The sequence below is a fragment of the Gadus morhua genome, chromosome 14 (assembly GCF_902167405.1).
Source record: "Gadus morhua chromosome 14, gadMor3.0, whole genome shotgun sequence".
Classification (NCBI taxonomy): domain Eukaryota; kingdom Metazoa; phylum Chordata; class Actinopteri; order Gadiformes; family Gadidae; genus Gadus; species Gadus morhua.
Window position 1 is genome coordinate 13,451,139 of NC_044061.1, and position 27,693 is coordinate 13,478,831.

Below are 27,693 nucleotides of genomic sequence, written 5' to 3' on the forward strand. Positions count from 1 at the left end.
CTTTGCATGAAACACCCTCCAGGGACACCTACAATTTGTCAGAACTGATTTCATATGATGCCCTTTGCTCCATACTGAGGACCTTGAACCTGGAAGTATTGGAAATTGTCCCTGTGTTTAATTCGGTTCTCATGAAATCCCCAAACTAAAATGTATGATAAGTGTGCATTTTGTATGTTTGTTTGTGTGAAATCTAAATTAATGTTTCTTTGATTCTGCTTTCTTGGCCAGGTCTCTCTCAAAGATGTTAATCTCAATGAGACTTGGTTAAATAAAGGTTTAATAAAATAAATAAATAACGGTGTGTTCTTCTAAACACAACAAATCCTTTCTTTACACAATCAGTTAATCAGTTTATCATGATGTGGTTTTCCCATGATCTCGTCTCTGTCACCATTGCAAACTTGTGTTTGACAAAAAGTTGTGTTAAAATGTCTTGGTGGGGCAGACACCAAAATCTGCTGAAGAAGAAGTAGGAGGGGGTGTAACCCATTTCACGGTTGGCTTTACAAGGAAAGAAGGATTAAAGAAAAGGCTATCAAACATGAACAGCAAGAGGAATACATCAGCTTGGTGGTGTAATGACGTGCAACTCTCCTGACCCCTGCTATACCAATCAGCAGAGCTCAGCACTCCTGGAAGATACTTTTAATTAGAGGAAACCGTCATTCATTTCACTGCTCTTTTGCTTTAGCTTGTTATGATCCTCTTTATAGGTGAAATTAAACTCACAGTGGACTCTGCATTTCATTTTCATAGCGTCCACAAGAGGATTAGTGTTTGCTGCAGTATTACTACAGGGGAATCCGGCCTAATGTCGCATTACCATGTTCTGATGTATGGAAATTCCTTTTGTTGCACACCATGGAACAGGTTTGTGTCAGTGTTGATAGGGGATTATGTGTTACTATAGATTAGAACCAGGCCTAGCTCGTCAGCAAAAAATAAAAAAAGTGTAGTGCAAACCTTACCCTGTTGTCCTATCGATAGCATTACGCAACATGGGTCAAACTTTGTGCCAGTGACTGAGCATGAAGACTCTTTAAACAGCAAGCTTATTGTCATTTAATGGATTTGGGTTAAGGACTGTCATCTAATCCAATGCCCGACTGTGAAGAGGCTTTCATTATTAATGTATTTATTTAAGGGCTATAGTATTCTTTCATTGACGCAAGTTGATGTTTTTCTGTGTTATTGTTGTGTTAGGGTTCAAGTAAGCATATCACTCTTGCATTTCTTAAACATTTCTGTAATAAATATTTTTGTAACACTTTATTTTAGTGTGTGCATATCATTTTTTTTTACTTAGCTCAGTCAAACACTAAGGCTTAATGTCTGGGCGAAGACCAAATGTATTATTAACATAGTATCCTATCTGGTTATAAGCAATAAAACTGTCCGCAGCCTGCTAGGAGCTGTACCCTCATAGATAATATACTGTACATCCTAATCATGCACGCTTACCCAGCATGCACTGAGACCTTGTTCACATCGCAAAGAGCAAAATAATTTATTTTCAAAGAAACGTATTTCACAGCATAACACTGACATAGAAGCAGTTTATATAGCTTTGGTCATTAACTAGAGTGTGGTCAGTTTTTTCTCCCTCAATCCAGCACTGTTGTTGTTGTTGTCCCGGCTGCTGTAGGGAGGGAAGCATGGTGGGGTTTCTTTAAGTGCCAATCTCCCCTTCGCCTCATCATCCTCGGGGAGCGGGGCGTCGTGAGCCTTTAAGCTGAAAGGCTAATTCAATTTGACCAGAGCAAGCTGCGCCAATTAAAAAACAAACCAACCAACCTCAGGGGGGGGGGGGGGGGGGGGGGGGGGGGGGATATCACTTCCCTTCTGTACCACCAACACGGGAAAAGGGAGGACGTAAGAGAGGAGGCAAGGAGGTATGGGGAGGAAGGTAAGGGGGTGGGAGCCACCCTCCTTCCTCCTTTACTGACAATACCATTGCGCCAGCATTCAATGCCCAGGAAGTAGGAAAGCAAGGATGGAAGGACGGAGGAGAGGAAGGATGGAGAGAAGAGGGAGCGATTCTGAGGCTAAAACCTCGACATTCCTCTCACATCCTCGAGGGGTGTATTCGAGGAGAGCGCCAAAAACCCAGTGGACGTGTCAACGGCATACTAGATAGAGGAGGACAGAAAGAGAAAACATGCTGCATCTGCATCCATCCTGGCGTGTCTGACTGAGCCTTGGTGTGAATGAGCAGGTCTGCGGACCAGCTTAGTGCGACTAACAAGTGGTTGCCATGCAGCAGGAACCCAGCGCGTGTGTGTGCGTTCCTGGAGTGAGAGATAGGGGAGGAGGAATGATAATGAGTAGGAGGCATGCAAGTAGATGAGCATGAAGAGGAGAGCTTATTCTCGGAGAAGAAGGATCACAGCTTGATCCCCACCCTCTCACCACCACCTACTACACACACGCACACATACACACTCATACACACCCACCCCTCCCTGTATCTCTTTTGCGCAATCGATCTTCCCTCTCGTATGCCCTATCTCTCTCTCTCTCTCTCTCTCTCTCTCTCTCTCTCTCTCTCTCTCTCTCTCTCTCTCTCTCTCTCTCCCTCTCTCCCTGGGTCTGTCTCACTCTCTTTGTATATGTTCTATTTGTTTGGTTTCTTTGTAACGTGTGGAAGCAGCACCAACAGCATGGACAGCTCGGTGCATATTGCTACATGGGCTCAGAAAACAGGGGAAGTGTGTGGCGGGAGAGGCTGCAGCAACAGGTGTATGAGGATGAAACAATAACATTGGTGAGTCGCCTGCATCTCTCTCTCTCTCTCTCTCTCTCTCTCACCCCCCCCCCCCCCCCCCCCTCCCCCCCCCCCGTAACCTGCCGCATCACACATTTCTCTCATTGCAGTCGATCCCCCTGTTGGCAGACTACATCATCCCCACCCTTCTGCTCCTTCCTCCTCCTCTGCCTTGCTATCTCTCCCCTCACACATGCAAGCAATGCCCATGGACACTGTCTTCATACATCTCCTGCCCTCTCAATCTTCTCTGATCGCTCTTATTTTCTATTTTCCTGCTGTCAGTTCGTCCCTCTCTCCGTCTGAACACACTCACACAGAGCAATCCACTCCCTCTGGCTTCAGCCACCTGCTGCACCGACTCGGGAACAATTTGGAATGACGAAAGAGGGAACATCTCTGGCTTTATGACTACATTATTGTCCCCGAGTTGTGATTTCTTGTTCTCCATGGCTGCGTTGTCTCCCAATGGAATTACACTCCGTGGCAGGCATCTGTTCACGTGCAACAGGTACACAGTGCTTTTCTTTCTTAACGTATGGATCGTTGGCTGTGATGTTTTGGTTTGTGCCTTTAATACCAACACTTGGGTGTTTCGCAATGGACTAGGTAGCATGCATCAGTACCGGTCTTCATTAGCTTCACTTAAAAGGTGTTTTTATACGTGGCCGTAAAACATTTAATGTGATACCGTTGCAGAGGTGTCTTTTATTCTATGCTTTGACCCGACCTGTGATAATGCAGTACCTCTCCTCCCCTTTTATGCCGGTGTTCCTCTGGTTTATCTGACCTGTTTCCCCGCAAAGGAGAGAAACACTGGAGGACAAGCCGGGACACATGTTTCATACCATAGTCAAGGGAGGCTATTTTTAGATCACGTTTATCCGCTTTGCCTCATCAGCTCATCGGACACTTTTTTATTATGTATATTACCTCTATTATACATACTCCTATCCTCTTCTCCTGCTGTCTGCAGTGAATATTCAATTCAACTTTATTATCATCAACACAATGTGCAGGCACATAGGCAAACAATGGGAGGGCAGCACAACGTCGGGAACCGCAGGCAGTGAGGCTGTTATTTTCTGTACTGTTCACAGAACCCCTACAAAGGACACTCGTTCCAAAAGATACACATTCATATATGGATAATATGAAAAATAGATAAATTTGAATATATATTTCATACACTGAATAAAACAATAATATAACAGATGATGGATATAAACATATTTATCGATATATCGATCTATATAAAGATATATCGATATCTAATGGCATACACATATGTATATGTCCTGTCCAGGTAGCATGCAGACATCTAGGTGCCTGAGCCAATCAGAGGAGACATGAGGCGTGGGGATGTCGGTTTACAATGTGCAGCGTCCACTACAACCACTCCCTGTCTGCCATGAGCGGGAATGACATGATGGCGCACTCACTGACTCTGGAGCAGAAGACGGCGTTTGCCTTCGTGGGCATGCTGCTGGTCTTCCTGGGACTGCTGATCGTGAGGTGCTTCAGGATCCTGCTTGACCCCTACAGCAGCATGCCGTCCTCCAACTGGGCCGACGGCATCGAGGGGCTGGAGAAGGGGACGTTTGAGTACGCCCTTACCTAACCCACAGGGGCACGCCGGACTGGATGGGATTCTTACAAATAACAATATATAATGAGAAAAACATAAATGTGTATATCTATATATATATAGGTGTATTGATATTTATATACACATATATGGAAGAAAACAACATCAACAGTTGTCAACAGTACACATGCATACATATATACATACATACATGCAAACACTTGCACACATGTGTTTGTGTGGACACAAACTCAAGTTAACCTACAGCCCTTAACAGCTGTGGTGCCTGAACACCTGAGCATTGAAAATGTTCCCCTCTCCTTCTCTTTCTGTCTCTGTCTCTTTCTCCCTCTCTCTCCCTCTCTTTCTCTCTCTCTGTGCGATGGACTTCAGAGCCTAGTGAAATGTATGTAGTTCTTTGTGTGCACACTGTTAGCTCAGCCCCACCGTAGAGCCGACCTAGGATATGCTGTATGTGACCATGTGAATCGCAGTCGCGTGCCTCACCATATTTGGGACATGGCGGTCGCCTTGTCTTCAGATTATCTGCCAGCCTGCCTGAGAGCGTACAGTATTCCTTCCTTTTAGATTTTCATGACTCTAAGCTGGGAAACTTCCTTTAACCCCCCCCTCCCCCCCCCCACACACACACACACACACACACACACACACACACACACACACACACACACACACACACACACACACACACACACACACACACACACACACACACACACACACACACACACAAACACGCACACACACACTGTAATGTTTAATGTCTAGGCGACACAATGGCCAAAGGATGGACTCAGGAAGGCTAAGGGAGAGAATCGGGGTGCCTAGGGATCGTTCAGACATAGTTTGAAGTCTCAGAGACCAGATGTATATTGCGGAGGAAGAACATGAAACAGAACGGGTTTGTCTTAAATGCGCAAGCTGTGCTCCACACAAATTTATCACGGAAGGATACAGGGTATTACGTTTACTGGCCGAGGCTAATCTGTGGAGGTGGGGAATACAAAGTAGTGTGGTAATACTGTGTGTGCAGATTGTTATTTTTCTCCTTCTTCTTTTTGTGTGTCAAGCAGTCAAGAGGCAAGTGATCAAACTGTGATTTACATAGGATGCTGCTGTTTTGAATCAATGCAAAAACAACTCTGAGAGTTTGTGCTGCTGCTGTCTATGAGGGGTGGTTCACAGAGCTAATTAACAATGTGTGAGTCATTTTTATGAGCTGTTTACTTTTTACAATGCATGTCTTATGAAGACGGATCGTCATTTATAAAACAAGGGTATTCTAAGGCCTGTTTGTGAAGGGGAAGGTGTTTTGGCAACCGGGGAAATCACTCCGACCTCAGATGCTAATGACATGGAGAAAGTGTCCCGACCTGGCAGTAGAAGTAAAGGTCACGAAGATAAAAACTAAAGAGATGTCATTCATGACTGCGGGAACATCTGTATCAGTAACCACACCTTCCTTCCTCTGCCACGTCCTCCTTTTCGCCTTTTTCTTCCAGACTGCAGACATGCTGTACAGAGACTGAAAAAAGGCTGACTGGTCACACTTTTGATTGTAACTCTTCGCTATTATTACAGTCTGCACTCCCTCCTTAGTGCTAAGAATCTGCCTTACTGTGACCTTCAATGGGATTATGTGCCTTCATCTAGATACATGTCATCTAGTCAACTGTTTCCGTGTGTGTGTGTGTGTGTGTGTGTGTGTGTGTGTGTGTGTGTGTGTGTGTGTGTGTGTGTGTGTGCGCGTGTGTGCGTGCGTGCGTGCGTGCGTGCGTGCGTGCGTGCGTGCAGGCACTAGGTTGTATGTGCTTTACATATTTACGCATGTGCAGTGCGTATGTGTGTATGTTTGTGTGTGTGTGTGTGTGTGTGCCATATCAAAATAATCTGTCTCTTGGCCTGTTGCTTTCACAGCTGGTGATAGAGATATGTCACTGATATAGATTTGATTCAACCATGTGAAATAAATCAAATTTGTTCATTTAAAAAAGTGCCTGTCAAGTCTGCAGTTCATGTGTCAATGTACCTTTCAAATGAAAATATTTGAAATTGAGGGAGGACTAGGAAGATTGGGAACGTTGAGTAGACGCTTAATGTGATGTTGTGTCTGAGAACATTTTCAGGTCAAAGCAAATAGCAGATGCCAAGAAATCCTTCCTCTCTAGAGGTAATGACAAAGCTTTTTTTTCTCTTGGCTAACTGTTCTGTCTCTTAGACCAACCTGGAAGCAAAAAGAGACAAATATATTCATGTTTGCATGTATGTATGTGTGTGTACATGTGTGTGTGTAAGTGAAAATGAAAATAGACACATTTGCTCAACCTTAAAGCATTTATTTTAGTGTCTGGTGGATTAGTGTTTCCTTTTGGTTTTGGCTTGATAAAGCATATGGGGTTAGGGCTAACAACAGCAGCATGTGAGAGCATTGTATAGAGTAAAGTAGCTGTTAATTTGGCAGCATGCATTCATTCATTCAAGGCAACACTGAAACAGCTTTCCTTACGAAGGCAGGGCTGTTTCTTTGATGCCACTGCACAACTTCCCGCGCCCCCCACACATCACCAGGAATGTGATCATTATTGCCCCACTCATTCCATATCTCCTTCGATCTCACCCGATGTCCTTCTTTGTTACCTATGTCCCGTCCTTATCTCATACCTATTCTTAGAGCCAAATCCCAACCCTGACCACACATTATATGGCTCCAATAATAGTGTGTCATTCAAAGTTTAGCAAATGAGCTAGTTTTCGATTGTAATTGTTCATATTTCCTGAATGCCACGATGTGCAGCACATCTTTTTATTGGCTGTTTCAAACACCACACATGAAAACACAATCCCAGATTTTGGGATTAGTGTGAGTGATTAGTATCAATGAAAACATTAGCATCAAATAATACATACATTACAGATAGCAGTTATGTGATTGTATAGTCACTGTTGGTTTATCTAAAACAGCCAGGCAAAGAGAAAGAATTCCCTCAAACACAGGGCCCATCCAGGCGTGGCACTTTTAACTATGGCTGATCATAAATATTACAAATTATTAGCTGTGGTCTTTGGACCTGATAGCAGTGTCTTTGATCTACCATGATAAGTCCAATACCGTCATCCGTGTCTTGCCTTGTCTCAGTTAGAAGGCTATGCTACAAGAGTCAGCAGGCTAATTCTACCACAGTAAGAGTTATTCTGTAACAGTGCATTAGCATTGGCGCGTTAGGGTTGTGGTTGGGATATGGGGGGGTGAGGTGGGGGGTTGGGAGGGAGGTGGGTGGGGTGGTAGGTGGCTGGTTGGGTGGGCCTGAGGGAGGAGGTAGGTGGGCGATCATGTGTCTCTGATCACGATAATTGTACTTTTGTGAGTCCTCCTCATATAGAAAATAAAAAAAATTGATCCCAAAAAAATGTACTGGCGCGTTAGATACAGTTGAAGGCTGTTTGAATATTCCCCACACAAGCACTGTTAATAGGAAATACTGTTTTGCTGTCCACAGCCTGTTAAGAATGAAGATATTTCCTAATTGGCCTTCTTTTACATAATTGTTTGGGGTGACTGCCATTTATTGAAGTAAGTATCCTAAGAATATATAGTTTTAGATCAACCCCAAATGTAAAGAATCTATAGAATTTTAAGTGAACAATATGTGGAGACAAAGTTAAATCTTAGCAGAAGCTTAGGGCAACTTTCAGTTAAGCCTCCTTACACATGCACATGACCACCATATTTTATATTTTACGTCTCTGTGCTTTTTTTTTGCATCATTATACATATTCTTTTACTTTTCATCTTAAAGATTGTAAATTGTATTTTCACATGAAGTATACATGTGGGATTTTGAATCCAGAATATCGTAGTAAGAACACAGAGCAGTTATTAGATTGTGCTCCACACTCTTTTGTTGGCGTTTTGTAAACAGCCATTCAGGATGTCAGTCTTGAGACCTTGCTGATACAAAATGGGATTGGGTGACTCACCACTGTGCTTCAGCCCGCATAATATGTCAATGATTAATACAAATGTTCTACTTTTCTTTTAACTAGTGTAATGATTAAATCCATCTTAAAACAATCACTAAGGAATTAATTGATATAACTAAGATAATAACTGAATATAATAACTATTACTCCATGATAGTGTTAACTATATATAACTTGATAACCCAAAAGACTGGAGATATCGTCTCTGGGTAAGGCGTACAATTATCTATTAGATAGGGTTCTCCTCATAATAATCATATTTAAAATACTTATCTTGCAATTGTAATCACTAGCCTGTTTCATGTATTTTTCCACTTAAATTATGATTTATTCAATTGGTTCCCTATGTACGCCAATGTGTTTTTCTGAATATAAAATCATTCAAAAGTGATATTAATTTTGGTGTGAGGGACACTGAGACACTTATTCCTCAATTAAATTACAAATATTTTAGCATTTTAATAGGATTCTTGTAAAGTTGTTTGGATCATATATTATTGCCACAATGACCCATTAACTCAAACCACTATGTCCTCTTGTGTCCTGTCTTCGATTTAAAATCATAATATTCAATGATATTTGATTCCTAATCTCAGATTGTTATTTCTATCAAAAATCAAGTCAATTGATGTACCACTTTGAAACAACCAATACTGTTCAAACATATTATGCTTGTTAAACAGGCATCAGAGTGTATGGTCAGAATACAAAACAATGCAATATTCAATACTCGTGTATTCAATACGCTATGTCAGGCAGATAAAAAGATCTGTGTTTTTCCTTGGTTTATGATCGTGTATAAGCACCATACCACCAGTAGGACTCTAATGACCCAGAGCGCATTCCGTTTCCTCCCCGCGTGTCATTAGTGTAATAGTGGTGTGGACTGTTGTTTCCAAGGGGAGTGAAAAGTGAATATTCTCCATGAACCTTAGGCTGCATCTGTACCTTTGTTGAGATGAGAACCTTTTCTCAGACCCCATCGACCATTTGATGGGTACATTCTAAAAATCCCCATGCCATTAAATATAACTATTTATGTTATTGGTGATAGTTCCCTCATTTTGTCGCCAGATGCAAAAACAGCATCATAGTTTGGGTTGTAAAAGATATGTGAGGCACACAGAGTCAGGAATAAATATGACAACATATCCCATGGTGGAATATTTTTAACGCAGGTATGACTCAGTTGAATCTGAAGTTATTTAGCTTTAGATACTTAACGGTATCTGATTAGCTCTTGGCCATTTATGACCTTTTTGCAGTCACATGCAGCATTTTGGATATTTTGTAACACTGCCAAGGTCAAATGCAGTTAATGTGCCACTGCTTGCCTGCAACATCAATCACTGCTGTGCATAAGTAATAAGGAAGTGTACATGTTGAGTGGTTCTTCTAAAGGTACTAAAGCCGATACTGAAGAAGTCAAGCGGTAGGAGAGAATTGCCTCCTTTGTGTTTCTGAGAACTACCATTTTCTATTAACTAATTTTTCTCCCTTTATCGCCATATCTGAGTCGACCAGCGAACACTTTTATATATTGTTACAATAATGAATTATTATTATTTTAATTTATTATTTATTATAATAATGAAAACAATAACAACAACAACAACAATAATAATAATAACATTATTAATAATAATAATAATAATAATAATGTATGTGTAGTAGTACTTGTTGTTGTCATCTTCATAATCAGAGTGAGAGTCAACCTGACGTATACATTAATGACCCAACATCTGGGACAGGATGTTTATACAGGTGCTACATTTGGGATATTTTGAGAAATAGTCATGACCAAACAACTTTGACCTTGAAACTTTTCCTGTATGCTGATGCTCTGTCAATTTTTGGTCCTCAGTTGTGAACTTCCATTTGGGTTATAATATGGTGATTCATCTGAAGGAGGATCAGGAAGAAGCCATAGACTCATAAACTGCCACTAGAGAACAACATGTGCTCCTGCTAGGCCCTTAAGACAATAATATTAGTGATCAATTCTACAAAGCACAAGTGCTAAGCGCCTTTATCTCTCCCTGGGCATTTATGACTTGGTTAATCGTTAAGCAATGCCTTTGTGTCCACTAGGATGAAGCAAGGACATATCTGACACCCCTCATTCAACTTTCCCAGGGTTGATCCACGGCTGACCAATAGCTGACTGCCGTTATATGGCCCTGTTTCACAGGGTATAAAGCAGGGGTCATCACAGCTCAGATTCCATAGGACAGCCTTAGAGTGGCTCAGGAAAGCATCAATAGGTTCAGGTTCAACACATATCTTGTTAGCTTTGGTCCAGTCCAACAGATCTGTATCCTGCATGACCATAAGAGGTTGCAGCAAGGTGACGGATCTCATTGAAAGAGTAGAGTGCACAGCTGCTTCTATCTGGCATTGAGAGACATCTGATGGAGAGGAAAATCAGTGGCGGTGGGGAGTTCGTCAACCAAGCTTTTGACAGCACAGGTGACAATGAGACATCGTTTTCCGGAAATGGCAACGGCGTCTCCAACGGGGACCACCGGGCGGTGCGGGCCTCCGTGGTGAGCGCCTTCGGTCACGACACCTTGGACCGCGTTCCCCACATTGATCTCTATCGCAACGCCGGAAGCATCAGCGGACACCGGGCTGTGAGACCTTCTCTGCAGGAGCTCCACGATGTCTTCCAGAAGGTCTGTGTGCTTGTGTTGTGTGTCTTTGGGTCTAAACAGAAAGAGAGGAAATGACTCAAATTAATGATGAAAAATTGATCTCTGCACTATATACAAACTCCCCAGAGCAATCAATGATGAATCTTTGAACTGTTTCCTTCACTGCCTTCTGTCAACCTCTCTCTTTGGAGTATGTAAGCATGTGCACATAAAGGTTGACATGGAATTACTTTGCCGAAAAAAACCCTGGTATTCACATTTGCTTTTCCACCATGTCTAGGACGTTAAGGAGTGTGGATTCTGTGTTGGATGCAACTTTTTACCTAAACTATATCATATAAACAACAAAAGAAATGTGAAGAGCTGCAAGATTTATAGAGGAAAATCTGATTCGTTATTTAAGAAAGAATTTTTAAATAAAATAATATACTGCATAAAGCTCTTATATGGGGAATGCGGTTTACGTAAGACCCTAAAAAACGTGTACGTTTATTGCTCTTTAAAAGACATTTAAATTGCTCTGAGCTGCAAAAGAGAATGGGACAAAGGTCATCAGAGTTTTAAAGGTTATTAAAGCTGTACCAAGAAGGACAAAACACTACCTAAATAGATGCACTTGTTTCTTAATTTGAATGGCGTTCATCTTTGGGATTACCTTTATTTCAATTTCAATTTTGTTATTGCAGATATTGATGTAAAATAGATATGATCTGCTGAGCCCTTTTATCCTGACATTCAAGGTTAGGGTTAGAATTTGAATGGTGTTCATCTTGGGTTTTACTTTGATGTCAGTTTCAGTTTTGTTATTGAAGTTATTGATATAAAATAGATATGATCTGCTGAGCCCTTTTATCCTGACATTCAAGGTTGGTCAGGTATTAGATATAGATATCAGGGTGTAGATAATGTCAGTGTCATCTTGGACTTTTGATAGTATTTTTATTGGTCTAGAAATCATGGGCTTTTATCATCAGCCATTCACAAACCATTCACAACCACAAATTGAACCCTTTTCAAAAGCACACATGATGAGGATGCTTTTTGGAAAGGACTTTATTACTTTGTCAACATTGTATGAATCTGTTTATCTGTTTCGGGGTGGCTAAATGTATTGCTAAATCATTGGATTAATATGTAAACACAATGCCCTAATCTACTGGCTGTTTATATCAGTTTTATTGGGAAGACAAGAAGACACAGACCTTGCTCGGACCCAATAAATCCAACCCATCTAAAATAATCACGCAATGTCGCAAATTAATTCCCATGAGACAAATTTGGAAGAGAAATTAGGCCCTGTATTTATAAATGTCAATAAATGATTTCTATGTGTCAAGGCAAGGCTTCCCCTTAACCTTTTGTTTGGCCCTCTTCCCATTGTTCCCTGCGCAGGGTGGCGATATCTCAGTGCCGGACACGTTGGCGGACGACGAGGAGAGCAGCGAAGGGTTCCCGTCAGACGACCTGGAGTCGGCTGTCCCTGTTGAAAAGAAAAAAGGAGGCCCAATAAAATTTGGTTGGATAAAGGGGGTCTTGGTGAGTTCAATTGGGGCCACTGTGGACTAGCCCCTTAACTTTATAGGAACAGACTCTCAAATCCCCCATAAAAACACACTTGGGCATCATTTTCAGTACTTCATTATTCAGTTAATTTGATACTAGGTTCATAAATGATTGTTCGCACTGAGATGCAAACATTTGCAGATAAACATGTTTCCTTTTTTTTTAATGATATTGCTTAACTATTTTTACCCCCCTTGAAATGGAATATATGAAGGGTGCACATGTGAGGTGGGGGGGATCAGTCCTTTGTTTCATCGTGCCTTATCATAGGCATCATAAACCTACCGTCTCGTGCCAATTCTGAAGTGGAAACCAACCATTGCCTGCCGACATCAATCGTAACCACTTGCTTGCTCTTGGGGTGCTTTCCTACAGGTGCGATGCATGCTGAACATCTGGGGTGTCATGCTGTTCATCCGTCTGTCCTGGGTGTTTGGTCAGGCTGGCTGGGGTGAGTTACATGGCTCTCCTGCTTTCCAATGAGACGTGGGCTGTGATATTGACCAACATTCCAAATCATCCCCAAGTCCCCTGAATGCATTTCTTTCAATATGGGTCCACATAACATAGTTAGTAAGGATTCATTTCCATTTTAATAATGTTATCTTAGCTCTGAAAAGATAGGTGGATGTGTGTTCCAGGATGTGAGGCAGAGCTGGTGAAAGCGGTATTCTAATTATGCAGTCCTCCACTACTTTGTAGTGATCATTGTCTTGGGACTGATTCAACTATCTGATATATGTATGGGTATATGTGTGTGTGTGTGTGTGTGTGTGTGTGTGTGTGTGTGTGTGTGTGTGTGTGTGTGTGTGTGTGTGTGTGTGTGTGTGTGTGTGCGTATGTGTGTGTGTGCGTGTGTGTGCGCGTGAGTGTGTGCCTGCGTGTGTGCCTGGATGCATGGGTATGCGTGTGCGTGTGTGTGTGTGCATGTGTGTCTTTACATTTGTTCATGCATGGGTGTGTGTGTGTGTGTGTGTGTGTGTGTGTGTGTGTGTGTGTGTGTGTGTGTGTGTGTGTGTGTGTGTGTGTGTGTGTGTGTGTGTGTGTGTGTGTGTGTGTATTTGTGTACATGTGCATAAGTCTTAGAGGTGAGATGAAGGGGGTTGGGGAAAGATCTGAGTAGAGTTGAGGTGAGGTCGCTCATGTATTTAAGCATTTTAAAACCAGAATGTGTGTGAGGGTCCACCCCCTATACATGGGCATGGCTAACAAAAGCCCCACTAAATATGTTGGGTCTTGTGTGTGGAGAATAAAGATTTGTTTTTTGATTTGTGTAACGTTTTCTTTCCAGGCCTTGGGATTGTTGTTATTCTCTTGAGCTGTGTGGTAACCACCATCACTGGCCTTTCCATGTCTGCTATTTGTACAAACGGAATTGTCAGAGGAGGTGAGAAAACACTTTATCATCACAACACAATAGCAATTACCTCTAAACCCTTGGGTCTTACACATATTTTTTTATTATAATTGTATTAGTTTACAGACACACTGTCTATTCCATCGTGCAACCTACAATTAAGTTCATACATAATTACTGCTCTACCATTGTATACCTTAAGAAACATTGATGCGGTGACCACTGATACAGACATTTTCTCTAATTTCTGATAGACAACTTCCCTTGCCAGGAAAGGTTTTTAAGCATTAGTAAAATACACATGCAACACAAAGCCAGCCACACGTCGATAAGGGGCGATGGATGCAAACAGTGTGCGAGCATATCCATAATGTTTACACACCCTTGGAAACAGGGTTGAGAGAATCAAACAGGAAGCAGGTGAACAAGTTTCTTGGATAAAGACACAAAGTTAAAAACTGCACCCCGTAGCTATCACCATAAATAATTTTCTTCCTGATATGTAGTCAATGAATCCTTGATGTGGTGATTAATCATCCACATTGTGTGTGCGTGTCTGTAATTGTCTATTTTCCGTTGTCGTGGTCTTCACAGGAGGAGCCTACTACTTGATATCTCGCAGCTTAGGACCAGAATTTGGAGGCTCCATCGGTTTGATCTTTGCGTTTGCCAACGCGGTGGCCGTATCTATGTATGTGGTTGGATTTGCAGAGACTGTGGTTCAGCTTCTCGTAGTACGTAAGCATGCTTTACAGCAACTATATTAGAACTGAATATTTGATTTTTATCAATGCTTATCCGTCGCCCTCTCGGCTTCCTCTCTTCCAGGACTATGATTCCATCATGGTGGATCCGTTGAATGACATCAGGATCATTGGCTGTATCACAGTGGTGTTGCTCCTGGGCATATCATTAGCCGGTATGGCATGGGAAGCCAAGGTAAGAGGAAGAGAACAGGAGGATGGCTAGCATGGTCAACCAACCAAATGAATGCAAGCTTAAAACTGTCCTTTGACTTCACTAATAGGCCCAGATTGTTCTGCTCGTTATCTTGTTGGCGGCCATTGTCAACGTGTTTGTGGGAACCTTCATCCCGGCCACAGAAACTAAGAAAACACAAGGCTTCTTCAACTATCAAGGTCAGATACAAAGAAGTTACAATCTGCATTCTAAACAAACCCTTGTGCTGAAGCATTTAATTCAGATGGTATATAGCCTAACCAACCTTATGTTGGTGAGGCTCCCCCTTCCTTCTCTCACTTTATGGGTATTTTTTTGGTGTTTTCTTTGCAGCAAACATATTCATGGAAAACTTTACACCAGATTTCCGAGGAGCAGAGTCCTTTTTCTCAGTTTTTGCCATCTTCTTCCCTGCTGCCACTGGCATTCTTGCCGGAGCCAACATCTCTGGAGACTTGAAGGTGACTGTGGAAATTGGTGACTGTTGAAATTGACCCAAAGAATTCATGAACCACAGATTCGTTAGCCTTGTGAGAACATACAGATATTTAAGTTTGCTTTTTGCAATAAATATATGTCTGACATCGGCTGCACAGCAGTCGATTTTCAAATTGATTGTCCAAAAACCTCCAGACAATCAGAGAGACCCCTCTTGTTGAATCCAGTTGGAAGTGAATCCAAAAAATATTCTAATCTGAGAAAAGTATTCCATGCAGACATGACATTTTGACATTTCTGGAAAAGAGAGACACACAGATTGTGAACTTGCGAGATCAGGATGCTCTCACTAGACTAACATATTCCCAGCCAGATGAAAATGAAGAATAATACAGAATAATTCATTCAGTGTTTTCTTAGCTTTAAACTAACTTAATATGTTCAGATCATTTGCTCGCTGACAATGAAATTTATTGTTGTGTTTTGTGTTATGTTTTTACAGGATCCTCAAGCAGCCATTCCTAAGGGCACCTTGTGGGCCATTTTAATCACGGGTATCACTTACCTCGCAGTAGCCCTCAGTGTCTGTACGTATTATATAAAGCTTGATTTGTTTTTGACATATTCCCATTTTAAAAAAAGAATATGGAAACCTAATAGGTATCACATCCAATGTTTGGTCCTGCACACAATACATTCAATCCATATCTCACAGTAACTTCTATATTTCTAAGCACTGCTCTCTTTGTGTTTGTCAGCTGCCTGTGTTGTCCGTGATGCCACTGGAAACATGACTTCCTTTATCAACAACACGTTCATGCCAGCAGAGGATTGCAATGGTCCTTCAGTGGCTGCCTGTGAACTGGGGTACAACTTCTCCTCCTGTGTTACAAACCCAGATTCCTGCAAGTTTGGCTCGATGCATAACTTCCAGGTACACCGGCCCAAAGGTTTCCTCTAACTGTGCTTTACCATGACCTCTTCAGATGCTGAGAAACGCCCACGCACACGCACACAAACACAGTGCATAGCTTCCCAAATTGTTTTTCTGTATTAGTTATATGAATGGGACTATAGATATAGAAGTTGAATGTTCCCATGAAACCGAGTCCCTTTTAACCCAATTTCTTTTCCTTCTTTGGAAACTTCTGACATTCTGCCCTGCAGGTGATGACCATGGTCTCAGGGTTTGGTCCCCTCATCATCGCCGGAACATTCTCAGCCACCCTATCCTCTGCCCTTGCTTCACTAGTCAGTGCTCCCAAAGTCTTCCAGGTTGGTCCAACGCACACCTAGAAAAAGAAACAGTTCTGTCACACCAGATAGTGCTTATTCATTACACCTGACCTTGGTCATGAACATGGTTTATTCACAAGTAAAAGTATTCAACGAAAACTGTAAAGCGTTCTCAGTTATCCTCTTTTAACAGTGACTCTGTTCCTCAACAGGCACTGTGCAAGGACAACATCTACACAGCACTGCATTTCTTTGCTAAGGGAAGCGGCAAGAACAACGAGCCCATCCGCGGCTATGTCCTCACCTTCTTAATCTCTGTTGCCTTCATTCTCATAGGTCAGTTGAGTCAAATGAGTGCTGGGTTATCATCAGTTTTCCCATCTAAACTTCAATAAACAGATGTTCCCAGGGGATGCAGTACAAAAAAGGCCATTGAGAAGATGCTAACTTTGTAGGTTACACAGAAAACAAAGGCAAGCAGTTGTTTTTAGTTGTTTACACAGTATGCATTAGGGTAAAGCCTGATGAGACCATCTATATATTAAAGTTGTGGTCGGCAATGATTATCAGTTAGTCTGGCATTGGCTTGACCGCAATTGATTTTCACGCATGGTCATCGTCTTACATTGCTCAAAAACTCCCGAATATCAGATCAAATAACTAAGGGATGCTCTTGTTCTCTTCGCTCTTGCCTAATCCAATTCGAAGTCAGGAAAAACATGTCTGAGGAAAGCTTGTTGTGCAGATCACTTCAACATCCTTATTCGGTCTACTTCAGATAAAACATCTTTGAGTGCTCAGTCGATTGATACACTGTCTTAAGGAGCAGCAATAGTTCTTGAAATCTGCCGACCGTGGAGCTCCTTGCGTTTTCACGATCTGAAAATCCCTGTCCCTTTGCAATCTTTTTTCAATGGGCTTTGTGCCTGACAGATCCGCAGAGAGCAACAGAATGTGAACTGAAATTGATCTGGAAAGATCCCAACCCAATAGGCTACGAATTAATGACATCATCGTCATTTCAATGATAATCATACTAAAACCAGAAAGAAATGCCATGCAAACTCCCTGCTCCCCAGTCCCCGCAGTGTGGTGCATGCTGACGGAGCTTCAGGGGACCACCTCAGCCTAAGTCTGCTTTCTGTGTTTGTAGGCGACCTGAACGTTATCGCTCCCATCATTTCCAACTTCTTCTTGGCCTCCTACGCTCTCATCAACTTCTCCTGCTTCCACGCCTCCTACGCCAAGTCTCCAGGTCGGTTATAAACACACATACGTGAGCATGTCCCTGGTCCATATTTTGCTTATTGTTTTCTTCATGCATTGGCTTTAGAAATGGCATTCTTTGAGGAATCGGTCTTGGATTGTTATATCTTTTTTTGATATGATAGAGGTTGTAGCGTGCAGGATAAGGAATCCATAAAATACGATGTGTGCTTTACATTCTTTGTGTTGTCTTCTCCACAGGCTGGCGCCCGGCATACAAATTCTACAACATGTGGCTGTCGCTGGTGGGTGCGGTGTTATGCTGTGTTGTCATGTTTGTCATCAACTGGTGGGCCGCGCTCCTCACCTACGGCATCGAGATCCTTCTGTACATCTACGTCACCGTCAAAAAGCCCAGTGAGTGCAGTGTGTGCAAAACGCTTGAATGTGTTCATGTACGCAGACCTGTTACGAAATCACCTTTGGCTTTATTACCATCAGCATCAGCATTAACACATTAACCCTGTCTTCTTCTAGACGTGAACTGGGGTTCGTCCACCCAGGCGGTGACCTTTGTCAGCGCGGTCAGCAATGCCCTGTCTCTGTCTGGCATCGAGGAACATGTGAAGAACTTCAGGTACCAGACGGACCGCAGGAGCAATTCCTCAAATCGTTGACGTGAAATATGTCAGTACTCTCACATTTCCCCTGTTCATCCACTGCTCCACTAGGCCTCAGATCATTGTCCTCACTGGCTCGGTACGCACTAGACCGGCTCTCCTGGACCTGGCTCACTCCTTATCCAAGACCTATGGACTCTGTCTTACCTCTGAAGTCTTTGTGGTATGTGATCTGAAACAAATGACTTTTACCAGTTGTTACCAGGGGGGAGGGGGTCTTATCAGTGTCTCATATGTCAAGACCTGAGGGGAGAATGTGGCTGGGATATGCTCCATTCCTTTGATTTAAAACCAAATTAGGCAGGAGAATGCTAATTTCTATTCCAAGGAACAGCTGTGGCCATTTTTATTCAAATTTCAACCTTTTATTCAAGTGTAAACCTGTCACCTGACTTTTAAAAGTAGAATAAAGTATATATGTAGGTGTGTTATTTTAACAAAGGTACTAGAGACAGGGTTGAGGGTCACCTATTTCCTCTGAATTTAAAATAGAGTTTGTGATTGGTGGACACACACATGCACACATTCATATATACATTCATGTATAGGTGAATGTAAATACCCTAAATGTATAATGTATCTTCATCATGAAGCTTGTACCCGTGCAACAAATTCCTTCATTCATGAGCCTAGCTGATTTTTACATTTCCAGGGCCCAAGGTGGAAGGTGCTTCAGGAGATGAACGCTGGCATGGAGAAGAACCAACTATGGCTTCATAAAAACAAACGCAAAGCATTCTACACTGCAGTGGCCAGCGATGACTTCAGGCAAGGGGCAGACGCCCTACTGCAGGTCAGCTGGTCAACATATGAACGCAGGTCTTCCTTGCAGTCTGTTAGTGATTTGAAAAGAGAAGTGTCAAAACACTATGTATTTTTAAATGCAACAAATGCAACGTATGCACTTTGACTTTAATTCAGCACAATCTTTTTACTGTCTCTTAAATTTGCCTGATCCAACACAAAGTGTGAATCTATCAGCTAGAGATAACTGTGGTTCAGAACCAGACCAAGGCTCCTGGCAAGGTCTTTATGGACACAGCGAGTGAAATAGTGTAATGTGGGGCAACAAGATAACAAGTGTTACAGCTCTGGCTATCGCAGTGGCCAAAGGATATAGCTGTGGTTCCTTCCTAGGCTTATTACTTCAAACACTGTGGAAGTATAAAAGTTAGAATTGATTAACAAAAGCCCTGTGGCTGAGGGATAGAGGCAGAGGATCTTGTCTATAATCAGCTCGTAACATCTTCACAGGCCTATCTTGTCCCAGTAAAAGGCTTATTTTTTTTTTGATACACCTTTTTATGGATTTGTTTTTATTTGTTTATTTGTAATGATTACATATTCATACCCGTGAGTTAATTGACCACGCTATCTGGGTTTTTGTGGTTTCAGCGGTCATTTGGGAGGTTGATCTTTATGATGTTTGTTTTAACCCTGCCGCCAACAGAGCTCTGGTCTGGGCCGCTTGAAGCCTAACATCCTCATGATGGGCTTCAAAAGAGACTGGAGGAGCGCCGACACTCAGGCCATCAAGAACTATGTGGGAGTTCTCCAGTATGTCACTCTCCCTCACATTTATGGTGTGTGCTTGTGTATACGTGTTTGTGTGTGCGTTTGGCATACACACACACATATATGCAAGCACACACCACAAATATATACACCCTTACACGTATATACATATTTTCACACATGAAATACTCACACTAGCACACACACATTGATACACACCACACACACACTCACACAAACTCACACACATACTTTCTCACCTAAACACACAGGCACAAACTTTAAATCTCATACCTAAACACGCATAGGCGCACGCACGCACGCACGCACGCACGCACGCACGCACGCACACACGCACACACACACACACACACACACTATCCTCACATTTAAACACACACACACACGCATGACTGAGCACACTTTTTAGATTATTAAGCAATTGTAATAATCAAAAAAAAAAAAAAAAGTATATTATATGCAGATGCTTAATGAAGCTCGGTATCTTCATATGCCCCTTGTCTTTGTTCCAGCGATGCATTTGACTTTGAGTACGGCACTCTGGTGCTCAGAGTGCCCCAGGGTCTGGACATGTCTCAGTTCGTAGAGGAAGAAGGTGGGTGCATTATTATGAGCCCCTCTCACAAATTAACTGACCAACCTAAAGTATCAAAGCCATATGTTTTAGTGTTCATACATTTAGTGTTGTTTAGTGTACAAATTGATGCACACTGAATATTATAATTTTTTGTTGTTGAAATTATTACGCAAATGTACCTGATAAAGAAATGATAACTATCCTGCTTGTTAGCTGTATGATGACGTTTTGGTTATTTAATAAAGGCTGTGTTGGATTGCAGGACATCTTTCTATGAAGCTAGTTTGGTAATGTCAACACTGATTTACCGTTTAATTAATATTCCTGGTGTACATTAGAGGGCAGGATAGGGTAATGTTCCAACTCCCAGTTGAAGGGTTGTAGTTTCAAGTAAGTAAAAGGCCTCATCTGTTCCTGTCATAGGATTTACTTTGGATAAAACATGGCAGTTATATTACTAAATAGTATATTGCTTTCTGCTGCTCTCTAGAGGAAATGATGAAAGCTGCGAAGGAGCAAGAGGCTCAGGAGAAGGAGGTCATGTCCAATGGAGCGAAAGGAAAGGGAAGGTTCAGGAAATCCAAGAACTCATCTCAACAAGTGCTCACCACCAGAGGTATACCACTTCTTCTTTATGAATTATAAAATAGCATGTTATTCCGTATTCCTTGCAACTTCACGTAAGCAGAGTGATGTAATTGTAAAGATGACATCATAATTTAGTGCTTCGGAAAAAATGTCACTTTTTAAAACAGAACACATGCCCATTGTAGCCTTAAATAAAGAAACTGCTTTTACAAAAGTAGCCTTGAATTCAGATATATTTTTGTGAATAAAGTTCTCTATCCTCTTTCATAAATTATATCACAATCAGCGAGCTCCCAGAAGCACATCGATGGGGATTTGATCTAATAAAACGGCTTCTCTTGTCCAGTAAGACTATGGTCTGACAAAACAGTAATTTTACTCAGACAGTGGGGGGCCTGTTATATTAAGCATATTTTTAGTCTTGGACACACACACAAACACGCGCGCGGCCACACACACTCACACGCACGCACGCACACACACACACACAGAGCGTCGACACATTATTTTGCCAGGCATTGCTGGAGTGTGCAATGTACAGTCTAATTGGAACGTGAGATTTCAGAGCTGGCTCTCCCTGCTAATGTTCTTACCGTTCCTCTTCACGGAGACAGACACTCTCTGTCATACTGCAGTAACCCCCCCCTCTACACCCATATGTTAACTCTGGTTGTGCTTATTCCCTCTGTCCACCAGTATCAGTGTGCAGCCCTCCACCACCACAGGAGGCCAAGATTAATGACATGCTATTGGAGGCAAGCACTCAGTTCCAGAAGAAACAGTCCAAAGGCACCATTGACGTGTGGTGGTTGTTTGATGATGGCGGTGGGTATTCATTGCTTCTGGCCTCAAGCATTCGCATCACATGCACTGTATGGTGCCCTTATTGGTGCATTGTCCAAGACAGACGACACACAGAGAGGAGCATTACACTTCCAGCCATAGATACGGGAAAACAGTTTTAGAACTAACTGAATAATGCTATGTTGAATGAATCATTTCTTTTTATATTCCCACACTATCTTCTGCCATTGTTTGAGGGGGGAATAGGCCATGAGATATCGATTGATACTAATTTTGACAGAGTGGTGAAAAAATAATGAAACAAATTAATGAATCAACGAATGTCTCATCCAGGTCTGACCCTGCTGCTGCCGTACATTCTCACCACCAGGAAGAAGTGGAAGGACTGTAAATTGAGGATCTTTGTTGCCGGGCAACCTGGACGCACTGAGCAGGATAAAGAGGAGTACGATTATTATAAAAGTTTATGATAATAATTACACACATTTATTTAGAAGAAAGAAGCTGTTCTTTTTTTCCTATAATGAGTCCAGGAGTCCATTAGAGTCCAACAAAATATTCTTCTCTCTGCAGCATGAAGACCCTGTTGATCAAATTCCGAATTAACTGCAGTGACATCAATGTCATCGACGACCTTCACATCGGCCCCAAATCAGATAAGTAAGTGTGCCTTTTCCATTGCTATTTCATTGCCCAGAGTCCAGAGGGTGGAATAGTGCTTTCTTTAATGTTTTAGAAAATAATGTATAAATCCATGGGCTTCCTTTTAGCTGGAAGGCATTTGAAGACATGATTGAACCGTTCCGTCTGCACGAGGGTGGCAAAGACAAGGCCCGCAGTGAAGCATTGCGAGAAGAATCGCCCTGGATGATCACAGACGAAGAGCTCAGCAGCTTCGAAGAAAAGGTTAAACAACCAGATTGAAAAAATACACAATAAATAAATATATTAATATAGAATACAAATGTATTCAAGACGATATACAGAAGACAGACAGATTGTGTTTCTTTTGGAGTCAATTAGTTAGTTGATAACACAGTATTTTGGTCTGTTTATTTGCATACAAATTTCTGCGATTGTTTACAGACTAACCTGCAGGTGCGCCTGAATGAGCTTCTCAGGGAGAAGTCAAGTTCGGCTAACCTCATCATAGTGTAAGTATGGACCATTAAGGTGAAACATCCCATACTGTACGGCTCGAATGAAAAATGTATTATATATATATAAAAGCACCAGCAGAAAAGTGTGGGCAGGTTCAACACTGTTTATTTTTAAAGGAAGAAAAGAGGCAAAACATAGGTTCACAGTACAAAAAAGGGTTGAACTGGGTGCTTACTGTTTTCCCTGTTACTTTTACAGGAGCATGCCTATTGCCCGCAAGGAGTCTGTCTCTGATCACCTCTACATGGCCTGGCTGGACACTCTGACTAAGAACCTCCCTCCAACACTACTCATCCGAGGAAACCACAAGAGTGTCCTCACCTTCTACTCCTGAGCGGGAGGGAGAGGACAACGGCAGACAACCTTGCTAAAATTTAATTTTTGAAAGGACATTGTGGTCGGTTTCATTTTAAGGGAACTTGTGCCAGAACAGACTCAAAATGCAGAAACATTTACAACATGACTTTAGTGATGTTATTGTCTGGAGTGGTCGGCTATCTGAATGCATGGAATAGGTTTCAATGCTTACAAAGTAGGCAAATAAAAATCTAGAGTTGGTAATGCTTTTTCTCCTAGCGAGGCCACAATACAATAAAACAGTCGTATGTACAATTCCACCATACCTGTGCATGTTGTTGGTTGGCAAAATGGCAGGTCACTGCTATCAAAACATTTTATAACTGTAAAACAAAAGCATTAATATACCAATAGTATATCAATACATGTTTAGTATTTTTGATAGTAAAGAATGAATATGGAAAACTCACAGGTGTTGGGTATATGCTGATTTCTGTCATTAGGCCATACGGAAATATGCACTTTTGTTATTGTTTGACATGCATAGTGTGTTGCTGTATTATAAAGCCGTTTATCTATTTCATATTAATGTCTAAATATTACAAAGGGTACGCTATTCATTTTTTGCCTATAGCATAACATACTCCTTTGGGTTAATGAAAATTGCTTGATTGTCTGTATATTTTTAATTCAGAATTATGTCTTATTAAATGTGATCATTTGATTTAAAGAATAATTAAAATATTGTCTTCTTATTTTTGTATTTGTCATTTCAGAATATCTATGGGCCTCATACAGTAGGGATTCGACAGATGGACGAACAATGAGTGCCCTAGTATTTTGCAGGACAAATAATAATCCAACACATTCATGTAACATGTAAGATATATGTTTGGTGTAACCTATTAACTGTAAATAATAATAGACCGTCATCATATTTTAGCTGACCAACATGACACAATTTCATAACACGTGTCCTCGGGTGAGGGCGCAGTGGCCCCTGCAGGAGGAAAAGGAGACGTGCAGCTCGTGTCGAACTACCGACAAGCTAACATAAACCTAGAAAAATGATTCAAACTGTTCGCCGAGGATTGGTCCAGCAACTACTGGGTTGTTCGTTGTGGCAAACTGCCCCACATTCTGTGCAAAGGAAATGTAATATGTCGACCCAAGACAAAGATGAGCACGGTACAGTCCAACATCTTGATGGCATGCCATTGAGGATTTCCTTTCCGAATAGTACAATGGTTTAGTTTTCTTTTAACGCTCTTGCTGTTTTTTGCGATGCCATTGTAACAAACAAATGCAACCATGGAACATTTTTCACTATTCAAAGTCGTTTGGCTGGTTGATAATGCAATGAATGCAATTGGATAACGATACAATGGTTGAACCAAACTGGTAAACAAATAAGACATTTTGACATAATCTCGGGGGAGGTGTTGCCCAAAAAAGAAGTGTTGTCCTAGTGACGAGGCATTACTGGTTGCGATCTATACATGTATCGTTTTTATTTGTACTGTAATCACACTCAGTAATTTCCATAAAATGAATAAACCTTACGTGACATGAGTGCCGGTTAAATAATCTCACAGACACACACCAACACGGAAGGGGTGTGTGTGTGTTTCAGACCAAGCTCAATAAAATTCCGCCCTCAAAGCAGCTCGGAGATTCGGAAGCTCTTACGTGTCTTTACGTAAACCTTCCCATCTTCCGAAATAAGTGTTCAGGAAACGCCCCTCAGAAGTTCGTAGGCTTTGACATAAAACCGGAAAAACAGATAATTCCTGAGACTAAACTTCATAACAACAAGTAGGGATGTCTGCAGGGACCTCTTTGCGCTTGCTGAATCAGATTAATCAGTTCTTAGGACTGCTTCCGATGGTTGACCATGAGCGAGAATTTATCAGGTGATGTTTATAATTGTAAGCCTAAATGTATCGTAATGCAAATGTTAGAATGGGTCTTAAGTTCGCCTCTTAGTGCTTGCTGCAAGTTCAATTTGGTCTATTAATTAAATGGGCAGCCATTGTTGTGGCGTGATCCTGGAGGACTCGGGTAGCTTTACTTCCGCCAGAAACTCCGAGCGGAAGCTCCGTCCCAACAGAGTGTTCAAAGCACTTTCCTCCGAGCTTAAGGTCCGAAACTCCGACCGTTTTGAAGGCGGCAGTAAATTGCACGTTGGTCGTGATCTGCTGTCATTTTCTACTCGAGTAGGGTCTATCTGCAGATCTGCAGCCGGAGCCACTTGCCAAACACGCCCATTGCTCTGCCAAACACGCCCATTGCTCTGCCAAACCCATTTCTTCAGCACAAAAGGTAGTTAAAATGACCCTGTTGCTTGCCGTCGCTTCCCTGTCGTCATTGTGTTAAACCAGCCAATAGCGCGCCAGTCGGAAAAAGACAGCTTGGTGATTGGCTCCCGCTAAAACGTATCGAAACTAGACTCTCTCCAGACTCTTCTGCAGGGTGAACTCAAATCGGCGGTGGAATGGGCGGGGCTACCCAGTCGCTCGCCATACAATCGCGCCACTTTAAGCCCGCGAGTTTGTAATCACTATCCACAAGCTGGATGAGCGGCAGCCACATCTAAATCGAAAACGAATAACTACATGCTGCATACTTTTGACTTTTTTCTTTCGTAACATGCCTTCGATAGATGTAACGAATGCTTCAGATGTCTCTCCATTGAAGAGGACAAGGACTGAAACGCACTCAGAAGATGACCCTCTCGTCCTTAAATTCGCTAAACTCTCTGAGCTGGCAACGACTCCAACGAGGGGTTCTCCCAGAGCTGCAGGCTACGACCTTTACAGGTTTGTTTACCTTGTGCATGAAATAATAATACCCTTACTTCTAGATTTCTAGTTTTCGCAAGTCCAAATTTTATCAACTTCTTTATTTTTCCAATCATGCAGTGCTTACGAGTACACCATTGAACCTATGGACAAGGCCCTGGTGCGTACGGATTTACAGATTGCGGTTCCTCACGGCTACTATGGTAGAGTAGGTGAGTGTCATGCACATCCTTAAAAAGTGACCACTGTTCATTTTCACTGTTTTATTGATTAATTTAATATATTATACTAACAAAATAATGTTCTATAGCACCCAGATCTGGACTGGCAGTAAAGAACTTCATTGATGTTGGTGGTGAGTTCATAACTTTTATGTTCGGCGATATCATGAATGCTGAAGAAGTCCTAATTAGAGCTGTGGTGTAATCCCTTGCTTTTAACATGCGTGCTTTGCTTTTCCTTTTTTAGCCGGAGTTGTCGATGAGGATTATAGAGGCAATGTTGGAGTTGTGCTCTTCAACTTCGCCAAGACTCCCTTTGTGGGTATGTTCTTCTAGTTACCTACCTCCTTGAATCATCAGGTTTAATAACTCCCAAGTCATGGGTTTCATGTTCTGGCTAGATACCTGGACTACTCTAATTGGCTGTGCCTAAATTATGTGAAAGCTCTTCGGAGATCATTTCCTTTGTTTGAAATGTGTATGAAATATTGTGTACTCTTATTAAATACTATACGGGAAACTAAACTAGTGCTTTTGTCTCCTTCCCCCTGCAGTGAGGAAGGGTGACCGGATAGCTCAGCTGATCTGTGAGAAGATCTGCTACCCAGAGCTAGTGATGCTGGAGGTAAAACTCAAAAACACCTCCTCTCTCAGAAATGCAACTGATGCGTTTATATATATATCCTTTTTTAATCTTTGATATAAATTGTTTCCTTCATTGTTAATTGTAGAATATTTTTGAAGTTTGGGTTTTGTTTTTCAGACCCTTGACGAGACACAACGCGGAGCTGGGGGCTTTGGGTCAACTGGAGCCAACTGAAATGAACATGTATAAAGTACAAAATTATGAATTGGTGGAGTTATGTGAATTAAATATTTGTTTTATATTATTTGTTTTCATTGGTATGCTTTTTTCTAACAATATATCTGTGCATTAATTTGGTGTCCTTGTTTTCATTTCTACTTGTACTTCATATGATAATCTCCCAGACACTAATGAAGAAAATGTTGTTTTACCTAAGTTATTTCACCACATGGGGGCACTATAGGGAAATAAATAATTCAGTGTACCATAAAGTCTAACTTGACTTTCAAAGGTTGTGTTAAGTTTTATGTTGAACCTTTCTCTTAATTTCAGGAGAAGATGCAGGGTATAATTTGTTCTGTATGTACACAACCCATATGCCTCCTTGAGCAAGACTCCTACCTGCCACTCCCTAAATATGTAGCTGAATATATTGGAAAAAGAATCAGCCA

The 27,693-nt window shown here is 41.8% G+C and overlaps 3 protein-coding genes across 4 annotated transcripts; all 3 read left to right on the forward strand.

Annotated features, from left to right (window-relative positions):
- Positions 1 to 4,079: 4,079 nt before the first annotated feature.
- ctxn2 (cortexin 2) lies at positions 4,080 to 4,918 on the forward strand. The gene has a single exon (XM_030377846.1). It carries the CDS (start codon positions 4,143 to 4,145, stop codon positions 4,386 to 4,388), a length of 246 nt encoding a protein of 81 aa, XP_030233706.1. The 5' UTR covers positions 4,080 to 4,142; the 3' UTR covers positions 4,389 to 4,918.
- A 5,639-nt stretch (positions 4,919 to 10,557) lies between these two features.
- slc12a1 (solute carrier family 12 member 1) lies at positions 10,558 to 24,169 on the forward strand. Its single transcript, XM_030377700.1, has 26 exons — positions 10,558 to 11,032; positions 12,404 to 12,547; positions 12,950 to 13,025; positions 13,866 to 13,961; positions 14,526 to 14,665; positions 14,760 to 14,870; positions 14,959 to 15,070; positions 15,225 to 15,352; positions 15,832 to 15,916; positions 16,088 to 16,263; positions 16,497 to 16,604; positions 16,778 to 16,901; positions 17,719 to 17,820; positions 18,033 to 18,188; positions 18,309 to 18,408; positions 18,503 to 18,614; positions 19,104 to 19,244; positions 19,902 to 20,008; positions 20,500 to 20,582; positions 21,055 to 21,180; positions 21,849 to 21,977; positions 22,290 to 22,401; positions 22,530 to 22,616; positions 22,727 to 22,862; positions 23,043 to 23,110; positions 23,316 to 24,169. The coding sequence occupies exons 1-26, from the start codon at positions 10,769 to 10,771 to the stop codon at positions 23,449 to 23,451; spliced, it is 3,159 nt and encodes a 1,052-aa protein (XP_030233560.1). The 5' UTR covers positions 10,558 to 10,768; the 3' UTR covers positions 23,452 to 24,169.
- Positions 24,170 to 24,393: 224 nt separating this feature from the next.
- On the forward strand, positions 24,394 to 27,374 carry dut (deoxyuridine triphosphatase). 2 transcript variants are annotated; one of them, XM_030377701.1, is made up of 7 exons: positions 24,394 to 24,602; positions 26,077 to 26,233; positions 26,336 to 26,427; positions 26,526 to 26,570; positions 26,684 to 26,758; positions 26,991 to 27,061; positions 27,200 to 27,374. In XM_030377701.1, exons 1-7 carry the CDS (start codon positions 24,482 to 24,484, stop codon positions 27,254 to 27,256), a joined length of 618 nt encoding a protein of 205 aa, XP_030233561.1. In that variant the 5' UTR covers positions 24,394 to 24,481; the 3' UTR covers positions 27,257 to 27,374. The 2 variants fall into 2 exon arrangements, with proteins under 2 accessions (XP_030233561.1, XP_030233563.1); XM_030377703.1 differs by lacking the exon at positions 24,394 to 24,602 and adding an exon at positions 25,115 to 25,327.
- The last annotated feature ends 319 nt before the right edge of the window (positions 27,375 to 27,693 follow it).